Here is a 19,346-nt window from a genome sequence, read left to right as displayed (position 1 = left end):
TCTGACTTGACCGTCGGGGTCCCACCGGAGCCGCCTCCGGTCAGTGCGGACTTCCTTTGCAGGTGCACGCTCCCCGGCGATCGGGCGACGAGGCGATTGGCCCAACAGATTGGCGCGCCAGGTAGGGGACAGCATGACAAAGACAAGAGCTCAACGATCGAGGATCACGGGGTCGGCAAGGCGCTCTTCCCGTCGGGAAGAGGCTCCCGCCACCACCGGCGGCGGAGCTTAGCTCTCCGCGCCCCGCGGTGACCACGGAGGCCCAGATTGCGGCCATCGTACGGCAAATGACCGTACTGACCGATGCAGTCAAAAGCCTCCAGCAGCAGCCGGCTGCCCGACCCATGCCTTCCAGGAGCAGCCGCCGACGACCGCGCCAATCCTTGTCGCCTCCATGCGAGCGCCCAACAGCGCTCCCACGGAGAAGAGGAGGGACGACCCTGGCGTGATGACCGACGGTCCCGGCAGCCCTCTCCTTCCCTACTGGAACGGGCAAGGAAGGGGAAGCGCCGCGCACGCCGTCGGCCTCCCTATCAGAATCCTCCGGAGACTCCACTCCTGGGGTCTCCCAGCATCGACGAGCGGACGACTACGAGCGACGGTTCGAGAAAATCGACCGCCGACTCGCCCAACTGCAGACGGACGGCCAGAAGTCTTCGAACGACGTCGGCTTTCAGACCGCCCAACCTCTCTCCCGACTGGTCCTCGACGAGCCGATTCCCAGTCGGTTCAAGATGCCGCACGTAGAGCCATACGACGGCTCCACCGACCCAGTCGACCCCTCGAGAGCTATAAAGCTTCATGACGATCCAAGGGGCAACCGACGCTCTCCTTTGCATCGGCTTCCCTGCCACGCTCCGCAAAGCTGCCAGGGCTTGGTACTCCGGTCTTCGATCAGGAAGTATCCATTCCTTCGGGCAGCTCGAGCACTCGTTCATGGCCCATTTCAGCACCAGCCGAAAGCCGCCGCGAACGTCGGACAGCCTTTTCTCCCTCAAGCAGGGGGAAAACGAGACGCTCCGACACTTCGTGGCGCGATTCAACGCGGCCACGCTCGAGGTCCGGGACCTCAACGAAGACATGGCTGTCTCGGCCATGAAGCGGGGCCTGAGGGCGTCCCGATTCACCTACTCCTTGGACAAAACCCTCCCCCGGACATACGCCGAACTGCTGGAGCGCGCGTACAAGTACATGCGCGCGGACGAAGGAGCTTCCGACCGGCGCCTGACTTAAGGCACGGGCCGAAAAGAAAATGGAAGAAAGGTCGGGCCCATGCTGAACCCAGCAGGCCCTCCACTGATGGATGGGTCTTGCCCCGACAATGGAGTCCGAGACCAACACATCGCAGGTATGACTCCTACACCCCTCTCCCCGCTCCTCGTGCGCAGATCCTGATAGAGATCGAAAGAGCGGAGAATCTACGACGGCCTCGGCCTCTGAAGGCAAAAGGCTCCGACCAACACGGCCGATCATCGATCGCCGAATCAACGGCTCGATCGTCGATCGCCGAATCAACGGCTCGATCATCGATCGCCGAACTGACGGCCTCAGCCTTTGAAGGCAAAAGGCCCCGACCAACACGGCTCGATCGTCGATCGCCGAATCAATGGCTCGATCATCGATCGCCGAACCGACGGCCTCAGCCTTTGAAGGCAAAAGGCCCCGACCAACACGGCTCGATCGTCGATCGCCGAATCAATGGCTCGATCATCGATCGCCGAACTGACGGCCTCAGCCTTTGAAGGCAAAAGGCCCCGACCAACCCGGCTCGATCGTCGATCGTCGAATCAATGGCTCGATCACCGATCGCCGAACCGACGGCCTCGGCCTCTGAAGGCAAAAGGCTCCGACCAACACGGCCGATCATCGATCGTCGAATCAATGGCTCGATCGTCGATCGCCGAATCAACGGCCGATCATCGATCGCCGAATCAACGGCTCGATCGTCGATCGCCGAATCAACGGCTCGATCATCGATCGCCGAACTGACGGCCTCAGCCTTTGAAGGCAAAAGGCCCCGACCAACACGGCTCGATCGTCGATCGTCGAATCAATGGCTCGATCATCGATCGCCGAACCGACGGCCTCAGCCTTTGAAGGTAAAAGGCCCCGACCAACCCGGCTCGATCGTCGATCGTCGAATCAATGGCTCGATCACCGATCGCCGAACTGACGGCCTCGGCCTCTGAAGGCAAAAGGCTCCGACCAACACGGCCGATCATCGATCGTCGAATCAACGGCTCGATCGTCGATCGCCGAATCAACGGCTCGATCATCGATCGCCGAACTGACAGCCTCAGCCTTTGAAGGCAAAAGGCCCCGACCAACACGGCTCGATCGTCGATCGCCGAATCAATGGCTCGATCACCGATCGCCAAACCGACGGCCTCGGCCTCTGAAGGCAAAAGGCCCCGACCAACCCGGCTCGATCGTCAATCGTCGAATCAATGGCTCGATCACCGATCGCCGAACCGACAGCCTCGGCCTCTGAAGGCAAAAGGCTCCGACCAACACGGCCGATCATCGATCGCCGAATCAACGGCTCGATCGTCGATCGCCGAATCAATGGCTCGATCATCGATCGTCGAACCGACGGCCTCAGCCTTTGAAGGCAAAAGGCTCCGACCAACACGGCCGATCATCGATCGCCGAATCAACGGCTCGATCGTCGATCGTCGAATCAATGGCTCGATCATCGATCGCCGAACCGACGGCCTCAGCCTTTGAAGGCAAAAGGCTCCGACCAACACGGCCGATCATCGATCGCCGAATCAACGGCTCGATCGTCGATCGCCGAATCAACGGCTCGATCATCGATCGCCGAACTGACGGCCTCAGCCTTTGAAGGCAAAAGGCCCCGACCAACATGGCTCGATTGCCGATCGCCGAATCTATGACTCCGTCATCGGCCTGATCAACGAACCAATTGCTCAATCTACGTCTCGATCGTCGAAGACATATCGGATCCTACGACGGAGATCGAAAGAGCGAAATATCTACGACGGCCCCCACCTCTGAAGGCAAAGGGCTTCGACTAATGCGGCTGGCTAACTTGCCGACTTAGCTTCGACTAAGAAAGGCAAAACGCCAAGACGACCGCAGTCGTATTCGCGACATATCGATCTGGTCACGACCGATCGAAGGATATTCGGCTTGCTACCGTTTATCATACATCCCGACGCATACGTCCGACCAAGGGCCGGACAATGGGTACTCGACCTGCCATCGTTATCCTATCCGAATACGTCGGATGCTACTCGACTATCAGATTCTGCGGAATGATCGTGTCGACGAGCAACGTTCGGAGGTTGACCGACCTCCGACCCAACGTGCATGCTCGACCTACAGTCGGGACGACCGATATTGGATCGTTCGTTGATGTGATCGCCAAAGACGGGGCAAGAAAAGACGAAAAACCACTCCTTTCGTCCGAAGCCGTCGCCCACGTGTTCACGCGAGCCAACACGACATCGGGCTCAGGAGTGGGGGGGGCAACTGTTGGGATATACCGACCGACGACCCCGACGGCCGACCGACCGACCTCGACGGCCGACCGACCGACTGGCCGAACCGACCGACCCCGACGGCCGACCGACCGACTGGCCGACCGACCGACCCCGACGGCCGACCGACCGACTGGCAGACGCCATCACTGGCCGATTGACGGTCCATCACCGACTGAGGATATGTCGGACATATCTTTCCCAACCGACTGAACCCAGAGGTCTGATGGCCGACTCACATGAAACTCGCCGACCGACGGAGGAACCCGACGCCACTCTGCTGGCCACCGACCAAGGGTCGGCCGACTCCTCCGATCACCGTACAGCCGCCAGACCTTGTCAGCTCTGACACGGACATGCGGCGCGGTTACCTAGGGGCATTGTCCCGTCGAGAGCGAGATCAACCCTGGTGATTAGACGGTCACACGGCGACATGACATTTTCACGGCGACTCTGACAATCTACAGTGAGTTGACAGTTCCTCACTTGTCTGCGCCATTAATGACGGCGCCATACCGTGCTCCACTATATATACCGGGGAAGGCAACAGTGTAAGGGATCGATCCGCCCGTCTCTCCCACAAACGCAGGCTCGCTCCTCTCTCCCTCTCTCTCTCTGTCGGAGCTCTCTGTCTACATTTCACTGTTGCCCAGTCACCTCTCTGACTTGACCGTCGGAGGGTCCCCGCCGGAGCCGCCTCCGGTCAGTGCGGATTTTCTTTTGCAGGTGCACGCTCCCCGGCGATCGGGCGACGAGGCGATTGGCCGCAACAAGATGAATGCTTGCTTTAATGGGAATGAAAGCATTAGCTTGCTTGGTTTGGATGGTGGCTGAATTCGGTTTCAGGAGTGGAGACAAGCACGAACGGGGTCTACATGACCAAGCGAACTGTTTGACCAGCTTGCAAGTCTCTTGTAATTTTCTGCATGCTTATCGAATTGAAAAGGAAAAGTTTCTGCTATATGTTCAATTATTAATGAGTAATTTCACATCTTCAAATACAAGTATCTGGTTGCATGGTTACGAATAGATAGAGACAGGAAACCCTTCGGATTTTTGCATCCTGTGCCTGTGGCTACAGCTAAGTGGGGTAGATTTTCTACAGGTTGATGGGGAGTTTTCTTCTGAGAGGGGAGGAAAAGAGGACCACAAAGACATCAGCGTTTGATTACAAAAGAAATTGAAGGAACAAAACCGCAAAAAGAAGAAATAAGTAAAAGGGTGACCCTCTAAGTACATGTTAGGTAATAGGAAATCCATACCTGCCCCAGATTAACTGCCAGTTTATTTTTAATCTTCGCTGACCAAAAATTTTATATTTAAAAGGGAAGGAGGGCCCTGAAGAGCTGATCTGGAAAAACGAGCTTCCTTCAGTGATTGTAGAACCAGTTTATGCAACCAAAGATGCAAAGGTCGACTCTAGAATATAGAGAAGATCACCGCGATTCCGAAAAGAATTACAAAACAAAAACATGGATTCCAACCTTCACTTCAGCTAGAGTCATGCCTCCTTTCGCTTCACATAAGCAGTGCTTGGGGATAAATGTACATGCTTGTATTGGAAGACAAGGGTGAGAAGAAAATGAACAGAAGAATAACCTCATCCATGTGCTCATATAACCATAATAGATACCATAATCTCCAATCAGTTAGTTCATGATAGGCATATGAACTGTTTATTTACAACACTTGCGTGTTTTGTCAGTTACAATATGTATTATGACAAAGACCCTGTTTTAATCCACATATATCACAGCAATGAATGGCAAAATGCTAGCTCTAGCCTGATAAAGAAGCAAACAATAATGATTAAGCATTATCCACAAAGGTATTTTGCTTCGTGCATCAGCCGTCACTGAACAAAGAATAGAGACGAGAAAAATGATCAGAAAAATATACAGCTAGTGTAGGCATAAAAAGCACACAAAATTGTCCATGTTATAAGTGAAATGACTCACCTCAGGGTAGCAATCCTGATGAATGATCTTCTGGTTTTCTGGATTTACATTTACCGAGCAAGAAACCCTTCCCTGCAAAAAGAAAAGAACAGAAGATTAAATTTATTAGAGACGAGATACACATTGCAATAGAAGATGGTTCTGTTAAGTTCTCTGAATTTAAGGCACAAATATGAACACCTACAAGAGGATAAAAATAGCAGCACTTCAAGAATTAGGGCAGCACTTGCAGCTCTTCCCTACTTGACTTGGTAACATATTGCCCTCGCAATTAGGACTGAAGCATCTTGGGACGATATCTAAGCATCATTTGATGCTGAGGAAAAGTTGAGGCATTAGGTGCACTAGCATGAGTGGGTTGGATAAACGACTCTGATTACAGTTGACAAGAGTCAGTTTTATGCTTTTTCTTATGCCACTCACTCGACTCTAGGATGATAAATTTAGGTCTTGCATTTCTCTCATTTGTACCACTTATAGACCAATATCTATGTATCTAAATTCCCTAAATTCCAGCCAAATCCATGACTCATATGAACTGTATATATAGCATCTGCATAAAGCAGGGAAACAAAGAACTGAAGGGAAAAAAAGTACTAATAGTAGTAAGCAATGACAGGTCGACAACATTTGTTATTAATTATTATAATAACTTACTTTAAGTTATCATCTTAACGGGTGTCACAGAGAATGCTGAAAGCAAAATTGAACAAGAAAGAAATGATGGCTCAGTGTGTAATGCAGGAATAGCTTCTGGTACCCTAGCAAATGCCTTGTCCACGTTGAAAAACACAATACGTAGAGTTGTTTTTTTTCTACTTGTATCCTTACACTATTGCACAGGCAAACAGGTAGCCTCCATTAATGACCTTCTAAGCATAAAAACCATGATAGTTCCTTGAGATTGTCAACGTTTTTATTCATCTCCATATATCAGTATCACATCTTTGTACCATGGCCTGTAGGTTTAATCCTACAATATTGGGTGCACTTTGGCCCAATTGTATATCACTTCTCTTTCTATGTATGGCAGTATGTATACCATAATATTTCTCTCATTTGGTGTTTTCATGATTTTGAAAATTGTCGTTCTGAAGACACGAAACCAAATTAACTCAATGCTTGCCCTGAAATTTGATTGGCTTGTTAGTGTATTGATGTAGCATAGTTTTCTTTTTTTTCTTGATAATCACTTTCCTTTTTGAATCCCTAATTGGTACTTGATTGAAATGGTTTAGTATAAGCCAAAATCAACCTAAAAATGCCTGATTTTCAAAGTTTCTTAAGTTTCAATCTCCAGCCAACTTGGCATCCTTTAGATATTTTTCATTATTTCCAGCCACATTTTTGTCAACTTCACTTAGAACCAATGTATATTAGGTTTGAAAGCCTTGTGTATTGTTTCTTTTTCCCTTGTTTTGATAATTTAGTATGTTCATGAGTGATAAACTTAGCTTCTAGAAAATGTTTTTGCAATCCTATTGTTGATCTATATGAGTTCTAGGTGTACATATAAAAGAAAATTTGAGTGACAAGAAATCAAAGGGAAAATAGGTTTTTCTATAGTTACAGTAAAGTATTAACTCCTACAAACTAAGCAAGGCCACAGATATCATGTCTAAATTTTATGAAATACCTCAAACAAACCAAAAAAGTATTAGTGTTTACATCTACGTATGTGTTCATAAAAGTAATTGTCTTATTATTCCAACAGGAATGCATATATTTAAGCTACGAGACTTTGAATGATAGTACATGATCATTCTCAAAATGTTTCTAATTTGTTCTTCTAACTTTTTTCCCTTTTCTTCTGTACTCTAGAGTTTCTGATAAATAGTTTTTAACAATTTTAAGAGTTTATTATAATCACCAGTTTCATAGATGTTGCACCCAAGTTTTCCAATCAACAAAACATACTGATATTTGATATCTTCTATTGATATCTATCCTTTTATCTTTGTGAAAATCACAGAAACACCCCTCTACTTTGACCAATTTGCACTCTCGGCTTTCAAAATTTTCTCTTTGAGTTGGTATATTGACCTAATGTGATCCTACTATTCATCTCCGTTAACAAAGTGATGTCATGTATCCATCACATGATAATTTATAGGTTTTTTAGGACTAAAATACCACTAGCACAATTAACTATTTTTATAGATTCTTGGTGTATAATCATCGGTGCTGATTTTATCGAGTACTACCAAGATTTTAAATCCCATGGAACGGGACTTCTTGATTTTTTTTCCATGTAGCAGGACACCATGGTCCTGTCCCATCTGACACTTGGGATAAAGGATGTCCCAAGACGTATCAATTGGGATATTGGGATGATGGTAGGACGATCATGTCCCAACACATAGAATGATACTCTATCTCGGTGTCTCGTAGGATGTTCCATCTAACTTAAATCCTTGAGTACTACTACCACAATTATGGTGAAAACAGAAAAAAAATCCAGTTATTTCCTTCACCTTGAAGGAAATACCTACCATGGTGACCATGTCAAGCAAGTCATTGCTGAGCTAAAATATTTGAAATTCATCCAGCAATCCAGTGGCTTTCTCTTCTGAACATATTATAGCGTTTAAAGTTATTAACTTTCTCTTGTGCATTTTACCAAATACTTGTGCATGTTGTAGGTGCCATAGACATTGAAGATGTAAAAATTGGTGGTGGGATGGTGGTGTAAAGAGATGGAGGGAGATGGTAGCATAGAGCGGTAGAGTACAAGGATAATGGCTTGTAACAATGGAAGAAGAGGGCTTGCAAAAGAGGGAGAAGAGAAGGGCATCTGCATTGGCACTCCAAACACTTTGGACTCCATTGACCTCAACATCATCAAAGGTTTGCACCTGTTTCCTTTTTTTCTCTAGTTATATCTATGACATAATAATGAAAAATTTGAGCTGTCTTCATTGAAAGATATGTCATCATTACTCTGTATTTTCTGATCAAATAGCATTTTGTAGATTACTTTCATGGTTGCATAATTTGGTTTAATAAATTCAAACCATGAGGAGTCCATAAATATGTGCTCAATAGATATTTCACCTTATCTTATATAGAAATCATATTTCTCATAGATGTTATTGTTAAAACATTGAATCATGTTTCCTTTATAGATAAATAGGCATTGCATATAATTGATAGTGAAGATTTGAAACGTGAAACAGAACTTGGTGGAATCAGCCTATAAGAGGCCATAGACAAAGAAAATACCACCATGAAATGCAACTTCAAGATTCTACCTCCTAAATTTGCTTTCAGAGGACATAATAACAAGGTAGTAATGTCCTCAATTTGTTAAACTGTCAAACTTCGTATGATCATATTTAGCTGTTTTCAAATACTGCTTGGGTCGAGCTTGAACAGAGGCTCACTTCATAGATAAAAAAAGTTACTGCTCAAGTTGACCTTGCACTTGTTTATTACTATTCTTGGTCAAGCTTCATATAGTGGTAAGGATTATTGTTTATCATTCATTGCTATCCTTGATCAAGCCTGAAATAGTGTTATAGTAGTACAGGGATGAGGACGGAAAGGAGCGAGGAGATTGTGGGGACAAGCTTGAGGTGGAGGTCAGCTTGGAGAATGACCCAGGACTTGGACACCAAGGCTTGTGGGTGCCGGAGTCCAGTTCTCCGCCACTATGCTATCGCCACCATCAAGTAGTGGAGGATGCAGTAGAAGAGCTTGTGGAGGGTAAAGGCAAGAAGAAGGAAGACGATGTTGACATAGGGAAGAGGAAAATAAATTAGAGCCATTGGAGAAGCAGTTGAGGTTGACAGATTGAGGAGGGGTTGCACACGAGAGAGGTGAAACAAGCAGGAGCAAGAGGTGGGTGGAATGGTATAATTTAGGGACGCAAAAAAAGAATTTGGCAAAAGACTTAAGAAGGAGAGTACACTTTTCACCTTTCCAGGTGGATCACTAACAATGTTGGGTGGTGTAATTGCTCATTGGTCAATATGGTAACTGAAAGGATCCAACTAAAAATTTTTAAAGCCTAGAAGGTGTCAATGCAAATTAGTAAAAATAAAGAGGGTGTTTCTATAAATTTGGAGTTTGTGTGTGTGTGTTTAATTTGTTTTAAATTTTTCCTAACAAAATCTCAAAACTTGAATGTGGCTTCAAAGAAACTACTAGATTAACACCTCATCTGGCCAAGCCAAACTAAAACTCAAATCAAGTTTTTGATAGTTGTCTCCAGCAACTTGGATTGTCAACAAACTTCATATGTACATGCCAACTAGTACAATTAGTAAAGTCATGAGAATAAGTTGGTTGAAATCTTGCCTAGACCCACTTAAGTCTTGTTTGGTTTGTGGAAAGAGAGGCTGGAAAGTATGGTCAATGGAAAAATGGAGAAATGCTTCATGTTTGATAGGAGTTTTTAAAGGAGAGAGATAGGAAAGTAGCTTTTCCACATAAAAATAAGATTATTACATTTAAGACTTGTTTGGATGCATGGACAGAAAATCCCATTGGATTCATGGATTGAATCAATAAAATTACTCAGATAATAGGCTTACAGATTGGGAGGCCTATATCCATAACTATCAAGGATTTATTTTAGAGTGTGCTACCTCGAATCCCCTAGAAAGAAAGAAAAGAAAACAAGCACACTCTAAAACCAATCCTGGATAGTTATGGATGTAGGTCTAGCGCAGCCTGTAAGCCTATTATCTAACTAATTTTACTGGCCTAATTGATGAATCCAATGAGATTTTTATCCTATCATCCAAACAGGCCTTTCATGGAAAAGAAAAACTCATGTGGGATATAGGAAAGTCACTTTCTCACTTGCTAGGAATTGGGATAATTTTTTTTCCAAAAATATTCTTTAGCTTTTAGATAACTGGGATAAAATCTTTTATTTTAATAAGGACAAAACATGTATTTTACATAATTTTTCTTGAAAAGTAGATATTCAACCAAACATAAGCTATTCTTGAATATGCCATTTTCCCATGATCAATAAATTATGCACAAACCACTTTCCTAGGCATCATATATCCAAGCATCAACTTTCCAAGAAAAATATTCCAATGTGGGAAAATTCTTCCCATGAACCGAGTCCCCAATACAAATATCCTATGATAAATATGATTATTTTCATTCTTGATAGAAAGAAGTGATTGACCAAATTTTCCCCTATTATGCATGGGAAGTGATATATTCAAGCCGTAAGCAGAGGTTGCAGAATCAAGACTTCCAATCAAATTTATCCTTCTTTTACTTACAAGAATTGCAAGGAACGCAAATTCTTAAATCCATTCCCTCAAAGTTCCTGCCTATAAATCTGATCAATAAATATTACCTCTTTTACAATTTTGCACTCTATTATGAGTTTATCCTAAATTGGCTGATCAACAATTGTTCATCTTCTTCAGACAAGAGAGTAGAAGGTGGTTCTCTACTCTCTTGAGAACTCAATAAATCTTGCAATCACCGTGACTAAGAAGTGCAAAAAATTAATACACGCATTACATTCGATCCATCTCAAATGTATATCCATATGTATATAGATATAATGAATTAATATCGATAATTAATCCGGATAAAAAGACACAAATTTCGCAACTGTTTAAGAGAAAAGAAAAGCATGGACGATTGCAGAGGAATAATGGAGTATTTTTGAGTCAAACCTGAACGGGAACTTGAAAGAAGAAGAGGCGTATCTTGCCCTTGAACTCGGAGACCGTATCCAGCACCAAGGAACCGCTGTTGAGATCCTCGATCAGATCAGAGGAATCGTCGAGGAACTGGATCCCGTCGAGCCGGAGATCGGCGCCCACGTACGACGACCCCCTTGCCCTCACGTGCCAGCCGCGGGTGGTCCCGGTCCCAAGCCGCTGCCCGCGGTACCAGACGGAGACCGCGAGGGAGCCGTAGTCGATGGCGGAGTAGTCCGGGTTCCGGACGCGGACCTCGATGCCGACGGAGACGTCCAAGGCGGCGCCGCCCGGCCGGGAGACGCGGATGCGGTCGACGCGGATGTGGGAGACCCGAAGCTCGGGGTCGGAGGGCCAGAGGAAGTAGGCGGCGAAGGCGAGGAGGATGGCGGCCAGGGCGAGGCCGACGAGGCAGGTGACGTAGCAAAGAAGACCGCAGCAGCGGCGCCTAGGGAAGGGGTAGGGCGGGAGGAGGATGAATGCGGGGATGACGTAGTATGGAGGAGGCGGAGGAGGCGGAGGTGGAGGCGGCGGAGGAGGTGGAGGAGGTGGCGGAGCAGAATGAGTGAGGAGCGGCTCCACCTTTTCTTCCGAGCTTCTCGCAGTCATTTCCGTCCGTCCGGTGGCGCTCTCAGTCTCCGGCGCTGCCCGCCAAGTTTATGTCAGTTGCGATAACACGTTTCACGACTATCGCTGTACGAACTACCAAGCTATCACAGTTTCGCTTCTCAAGTGCTCATATTTCCGCACCAATCAGCAGCCTTCGCCTGCCCACGAAGCCTAGAAAATGTATCGGGTGATGTTTCTCACACACGGGAGAGTCCATGAGACCAACAAGCGAATGCCACATGGCTGAGTTATTATAGTTAATTGCTAATATGGCCATCTTGTGGGGTTTGGCTCCCAGTTGGCCATCCGGCTCAATCCACAATAAATCAGTCCAACCTCAGCAAGTAGCTCGCACCAAGCAAATCGAGCAGCTTGAGGTCCCCGCTTAAATCAAGCTGGTTCGAAACTAAACAAATCAAGCTCGCACGAGACACGTTCGTAATTGATTTCGAGTCGAGCCAAAAAGACGATTGGATCTATAAAACTTTGCATACTACATTTTTCATGCATAATTGATCATTAGATTAGTATATTTAATTTTTAATCTTTGAATCAGTTAAATGTTAAATAGATTTAAAATCAGACTTTTAAACCGAGCTTAGATACAAGCTTGAAACAAACTTGTATCGGTGTTTTGTGAATCGAGCTTGATTTCAACTTGTGTGTATCTTGACTCAAAATTAAGCTTAAATTGATTTAGGATTATCGAGCCAAACAAATGAAAATTAAACTTGAATGGAGCTCGAACTAAATATAACAATTAATGTTGATTTTAAATTTTAGGTTTAAAATTAATTCTAGATCAAACTTGATTGGATCGGAGCTGGACCAGGCTTAGCTCAATTGCGTCGCCGCTCCATAGCGTGAAGTTCAAGTGATAGGTTGGACGACACAACCCTACTTCAGCCCATGAATGCCCCGAAGCCCATTTGATTGCAAGAAGTAATTCTATTCATAAAAATTTTAATATTTCCAGGAAACTTTTTTGTTCAACAGATTTCATTTCTTTGTTCTCGCCTATTTTGTTCTCATTTAAGGCAACAAAAAAAAAAAAAAATCTTCTTCAAATCCCATTTGGTTTAATAATCTGGGTACGGAGCACTGGTGCGGCCATGTGCCAAGGGGAATCAAGTCTTTTCAAACATGAACCTCCACTGTGCCTTTCTTGGATCATCTTGATATTTCTGACCCCATGTTTATCTGAACTCCAATGCATTTAAATTTTGAGCTGAAAATATCTGACATTTGGACATTACTCCGCATCCAAAGGTCAGATCCTTTTCTTCAGCTAGCTTCCCATGTGGTATACTCCATTGCCACTTTGCTTCCTATTTACCATCAGTTAATGGCATCACACGTGTTGATAAGCTTAGATTTGAGTTATGGGCTAGCAAGTGTCTGATAAAACGTGGCCCAAGACCTGTCTCTTTGTACTTAAATCTTGCAAGTAGCTACACAACCCTTGTATCTGGATCTAGATCCATGGCTTCTCATAAACTACGTATTCTACAGGACATTCACCTCCTACGTGAAGTACTAGGACTTAGAAAGAAGCGCCCCCATGGAGGATTAGTTAAAGAAAGACAAGATTTAAAGTCTTGGTGGTATTGATGGTTATCAGAACACCAGACTAAATGACGCCCGGCAAAACACAACATAGCAGATTTCTTTTACAAGACCACATTGAACAAGGTAAACCATTAACAGAAGGGAATATGTGATGTAGGGGTGGTAGATACTCCATTGCCATAGGATGCATAAGAAGCAGCAACAAGAATTTATCTAGTTCTACCCCGTTGCCGATTGTTCATTGATTATACCTATAAAAAATTTTGATTAAACATTGACGATAATTATGTGATGACTATAGTAGCATGAAAACTCCAATCCACTCAAGCTATGAGATATCACATAAAAATACTGGTCATGTGATGCCTATTCTTGGTCTGTAGGGGTGCTGTCCGGTTAGTCTTGGTTTAGGTTTGAGTAAATCTAGACCCATGTTTATTGAGGATTTGGGTCTAATATTTGTTCCATACCTGATCCATTGAAGGATTGGATTGGTCCACATTTGTTTGATAAAAATATGTGCCGGATTCTCCTCAGGTGTAGATCAGGTCTAGGTACCGTTCGAGTATCTAACATTATATCTCCAAAAGTTAATTAAGCTAAATAATCCATGCTCTGAAAAGTTCATCTATCGATGAACATCCAACATTTGCTGCAAAACTTAAATCGTGAATAACAGGCGATGGTTAACAATATCACAATGCTTAACTAGAAAAATGAAAAAAAAATATTATAAATAAACTTGTGTATGTAATTATCTTCGAGTATATATCTACATATGTAAACTATAGAAGAAATTTTCATATGCCAAAAGCTTAGAAATTGCAGGATATATAAATCAAACTAATATTATAAATATATTTGTGTATGTATCTATCTGTGTATATAGTGATAGTATATACACACAGTTTTTGCTTTTTTCAGAAGGGATGCAGTACAACTGCTGCTTCTCTGCCTCTTCTTTTGGGCTAATTGTCTCGTAGCTCAGGGTCCTGATGATTGGAGGCTTTGGCGTTTTTCTCCTGTCTTAGTTTGTGTGGACTGTAGTTTTGATGGTTTCTTGTGAATGGGCTTATTTCGCTCTTCCATTCCGTGGCTTTTGAGCTTTTAGATGCCTCCCAAATGATGCAATAACTGTGACTTGAACATGATAGTTTATCCTTGAAAGGAAAAAAAAAAAACTGATTGTTTTTTTTTTTTTTTTTTTTGTCTCTACTCTACATGCCTTTCTTTCTTTTACAATTTACCCGAGCAGATGTATGATAATTTGGTTCCCCTGCGCCATACGAGGTTAAGATAACTTGCTCATATGTTCTGCACGGCATTTTTATCCGTACAGGCGGCAGTACTACAATAGGCCCTGTTTGGTCTGGAAATAGGTTTTTAAGGGGTGTTTGAGGAATAACTTGAGGTCAGGAAAGGGGGCGGGTTGGGGGGTAACTAGATTCTCCCCTTTGGACATAACATCTTTAAATAGTTATAAAAAAAAAAAAAAAGGTTTTTGTATTGAGGAAAAAAAAAAAAAAAATCTCACCTCTCCTTGGGAAAATAAATAGGAGCCCAAAACGGTTTTTAGCATACATAACGGAAGAAGCCAGAAAAAGTAGGTTAACCTCCCACATATTCCAACCACACGCAGTATCGATTTTGCATGTGAAAAGTTTGAGAGGTGGAAAATTTCCCTTCCTTACCCAAAAAAAGAAAAAAGAACTTAAAAAAAAAAAAAGGAAAAAGAAAAAGAAAATTTCCCTTCCAAAGAGGAAATAGAAGGTTTCAGGCTAATAAAGATCTGATATAGATGATATTTATGTCGTTTTATCTCTGACTCCTGATGCATCTATTCCCTGTACATTTGTCTGGTTCTCTGTTTGCTTTTCTTTGCTTGGTACTGGACAAAGGCCTTCCTATTCATTTGTTCATGGTATATAGTATTATCGGATTATAGGATTAGGTAGAACTATGAACAAAAACGGTAAGAACTAGATGACATTTTTATCTTGCCGTGGTCTTTTATTTTCTCCATTTTTCTTGTGCATATTCATTTACTTTCACCTCAAAATGATTATGTCATTTTCCTATCCATGAATGTCTCAGCATGCATCCGCATTCTCTAAGAAAAAAAAAGTAGCTATTGTTTCTCGTATTATATGATTTTTCCGGCCAAAAACACTTTAGTAAGAACATTCTTTCCCATATCCTCTTTCTACATCTGGGGTTCCCTCTTTTCCTCATCTGAATCAAATGTCCCCATTCTCTGGTCTACCGATATACCAATAACCTCTGTCCCCTGTCATGTTTGTTTTCAGTGATCCTCCTCAATGGCAACTTTGACTCGAGCCCCAAACCTGACAAGAGCAATCCATCATTGTCAAAAAAAACTCCCTCCCCAACTGGACCAGCCACGTCGAGTATCTGGCTGGCTGCAACCCGACAGCATGTTCTTCCACACACCACCCGGGCATCATGAAGTGTGATGTGGCAGTAAGGCCATGGATGGCCTTCGAGCAACGTGGTCTTGTGTCATGCATGGTGCACCTTGTTTGATGGCCATCCTTCTCCTAATGGCACCTTGGGTCATTAGGATCCTTGGGTCATCTCACAGAATATCACTACTAAGCCAGCTCCATCTACTTCAAATCCACGAGGATGTGCGCAAGATGAGTTAGGGAGCGTCTCAGTATTTCTATCACCTGTAGGGTGACCTCCCAGTTCAGACTCGATGCAGCATCGTTGGTGGCCATGCCGATACTTTGGTGGCCTACTTACAGGCTTCCAAGGCAACAGTGCAAGAGATCTTCCACAACATTGGCATTGAAGAGGACCCAGCGTGTGGACAGCACTTGTGGATGAAATGGCCATCAAGGAGCTCTTCCCTCCAAAGACCACAATAGGTAATAAACACTGTGCGCTAAGGAGTCCAAGGAGCCTCTGAAAGAATATGAGTTTAATGGAAAGATGGTTCTAAATTTGCAGTCTCACCTGGTATCACTTTCTGTGGATATCCTTTAGGTTGCTTTTGCCGTGCTTACATTGCTATGTCATAAGCTAAATGGTTTAATGAAACTTGCAGGAGAAAATTGTGGTAGAAAACTAGTCAGTCAGCCAGAGATGCATGTAGGTCCTACATCTTGACATGCACTTCATTATGCAGGACATCTACATTGTGCACCACCTTGACATGAAGGTACTAATAAGCTTTCTTTATAGGTGATTTTTGTATCTAAATGTTGCTATGACGAATATTACCCGAAGAATTCATGAGATAGGGTTTCTGTTTACCTTAACCTCATGATTTTTGGAAATTTGATGGAGATCGGCACTCAATAAATTTATTGTCAAACATCTTTCTCTTCAATAGGTTTTATCCGATGGGGCAATTTTCATCAAATCTAGTGAATAATGACCTTGAATTATTATTAAGCAGACAAATACTTTCCAGAAAACTGCAGCGAACCACTTGTGCTTGGAAATCAAAAGACTGCTTTCTGTTGCACTTTGTGCTTGAGTTGATCAGATGTTGTGAATAAGTGTTAAAAGAATCATGTGGATTGCGTGAGACTAATTTAGATCTATTATGGGCTATTTCAAAGGATGTGGCGGCATTCTTTCGTTTTGGTAACCCACCAAAAACAAATCTAGATTTGGAGAGCAGCGTGTCCAAGCTTTTGGGGAAGAAGTGTAAATTTGATGACAATTGCAATGGTATCAATGCAAGCAACTCTTTGGAAGGAAGAGTACCAACGACAAGAGACAGTTTTGGAGATTTAAGAGAGATGTTTGTGCCAAGGTGATGAAGCTGCTGCTGAAATTGTACAGGCAACCTTGTAAAGAAGTCAGGAATGGACTGGAACTTTGCTTTGTTCACAGTACTAAACTCAGCCATGCAGCAAGCAGAGCAATCAGCACCTTATCATCTTCTGCTGCTGAAATATTTCTTTTGGTGAATTATATACAACTTGTAGCAATGTTAATCTCATTGTCTCAGTCTCAACTTTCCTCTCTCAAAGTTGACCCGACTCCAGAAATGATCATTAGCTGTTTTTCTAAGCCAAATCTGGGTCCTATCCTCAAACACAGGTAGGGTGAGTTACTGAAAAATTTGCACTTCAAAACAAAAAAATAAGTCAAAATATTCCACACACAAATTTCTTTCATTTTCATTTAATGAAACAAAAACATAGGCAGCACTGCCTTTTAGTCCCTGATCATATGCCACAAAAGAAATGATGAAAGAACACCCCCAATATGCTGTAGGAATGAGAACACAACACCCCCATGTGCTGAAGGAATGAGAACCGATTCTTATCCACAGACAGAAACATGAGATGCCACCTTAACATCATGCAACATCATCACATCACATACACGAAGGCCAACAGAATTGATCACCACCGCCGCCACCCCTCTCGTACTCATGGTGATGGTGCCTGCACCAAAATGCATGAGAATGGTGAGTGGGAGGGCATACACACAGCTTCAGGCCACTGCCAGGCAAGGAAGAAGCTACCGCCTGGTTCACCTCATCGATGGCTGCAGGGAGACGGAACCACAATCGCAGCTGAAGGGTGTAGCCATGGGGAAGTAGAGGTAGACCAAGTGCGCTAGTTGTGGAGAAAGGAAAGGTGCATAATCGTGAAGGTGAAGGTTATGGGATTAAAGTAGTAGAGCAATGAGGGAAAAAGAATGAAACAATGAGGCCGGTTTGCAACTCGGTAGGTTTAATCTCTTATAAATTTCTACCATTAGGAGGTGCTTGATTCATGACTAAAATCAGAATCGGAATGGGAATAGAAATAGATTAGAATCGAAATCTGAATAGCCTAATCCTCCAAAGTATTTGGTTCATGACTGGAATCGGAATCGAAATGAAAATTCAAATCCTTAGGAAAAAGTGAAAATTCAGTTTTAAATAGATTGAGCCATTTCCATTCCATCCCAGAAGCAAAATCGGAATGAGACTCCTCCCACTCAAACAGTTGGAATGGGAGACCCATTCCCATTTCGATTTCGGACCCCCACTCTCTCCAACCAAGCACCGCCTTAATTTATCCTTCATTTTTATTTGCCTAAGAGCTAGAAAGAATTTTTTTTTTTTATTTAACCAAGGGTCAACATGCTCCGAAATCAAACCCCCTCTTCTTAAATAGCAAAGGTCCATACCATCTGGACTAAATTTTGATGATCATTTTTAGGTTATTATTATCATCTTCTTTCTGCTGCTCACACATCTTAGGATTATCTCCATGCTTATTGAATTTTTTCTTTTTTTTAAAAAAAAAAGAGTTTCTGCTACATGTTAAATTTTTAATTAGTAATTATGAAGTCTTAATTTTGATCAGTTGCTGACTAAGAATGCCTATATACATATTAACTATGAAACAACTATAAACAGTTGATTGGAGATAAAACATACTTAAAGATCTGATGGTTTTGATTGTTGTTTTCATTCTTTGGATGTGGATCTGGCTGCATGATTATGATCAGATGCAGACAGATGCAGATTTTCCATTCTGTGACTGTGGCCAGAGCAGAGAGGGGTCGGACTGCTCGAGGTTTGGAGAGCGCGTGCTGCAAGGTGAAGAGAGTTGGAGGAAAAGAAGCTACAAATAAATGTCTACTTAGAAAAGAAAATGGAGGGAGCAAAAAGACAACAGAAAGGGGCAGGGGGGAGAAATTAAGCATCTGTCTTCTTGTAATGGGAAATACAAATATTCTTCCTGGATTAATTGCTGCGTAGTCTTTCTTAACAAAAAATTTTATGTTAAAAGAGTAAGAGGGCACTGAGAAGCTGAACTGGATAAATGAATTAAGTCAGCTCCAGAATATAGAAAAGATTACAGAACTTCCAAAAATAGTTACAAAACAAAAACGAGAGAGAATAAGTTATCAGAATGGATTTCACTACTTGAATTGCTGCTAGAATCACTCTCCCTTTTGTTTCACACCAGCAGTCCTTAATTGATAAATATCCATGCTGTATTGGATGGCAGGATGGGAAGAAAAGAAACAGAAGAATAGCCTCATCCAAG

General features: G+C 43.5%; 1 protein-coding gene across 1 annotated transcript; it reads right to left on the bottom strand.

Annotated features, from left to right (window-relative positions):
- Positions 1-5,115: 5,115 nt before the first annotated feature.
- LOC105056680 (uncharacterized) lies at positions 5,116-11,858 on the bottom strand. Its single transcript, XM_010938976.4, has 3 exons — positions 11,113-11,858; positions 5,462-5,533; positions 5,116-5,358 (listed from the first exon to the last, which is right to left on the bottom strand). Exons 1-3 carry the CDS (start codon positions 11,746-11,748, stop codon positions 5,356-5,358), a joined length of 711 nt encoding a protein of 236 aa, XP_010937278.1. The 5' UTR covers positions 11,749-11,858; the 3' UTR covers positions 5,116-5,355.
- Positions 11,859-19,346: the final 7,488 nt, after the last annotated feature.

Source organism: Elaeis guineensis, chromosome 2 (genome assembly GCF_000442705.2).
Source record: "Elaeis guineensis isolate ETL-2024a chromosome 2, EG11, whole genome shotgun sequence".
Classification (NCBI taxonomy): domain Eukaryota; kingdom Viridiplantae; phylum Streptophyta; class Magnoliopsida; order Arecales; family Arecaceae; genus Elaeis; species Elaeis guineensis.
Note: the sequence above shows the minus strand (reverse complement) of the source record. Positions and strands in the feature narration are given on the sequence as shown.

Excerpts from the sequence above, each read along its gene's own strand:
- LOC105056680 (XM_010938976.4), bottom strand. The coding sequence starts at position 11,748 with ATGACTGCGAGAAGCTCGGAAGAAAAGGTGGAGCCGCTCCTCACTCAT. Across the intron at positions 5,534-11,112 it reads TCTTTCAAGTTCCCGTTCAG|GGAAGGGTTTCTTGCTCGGT; the intron begins GTTTGACTCAAA and ends TTCTTTTTGCAG.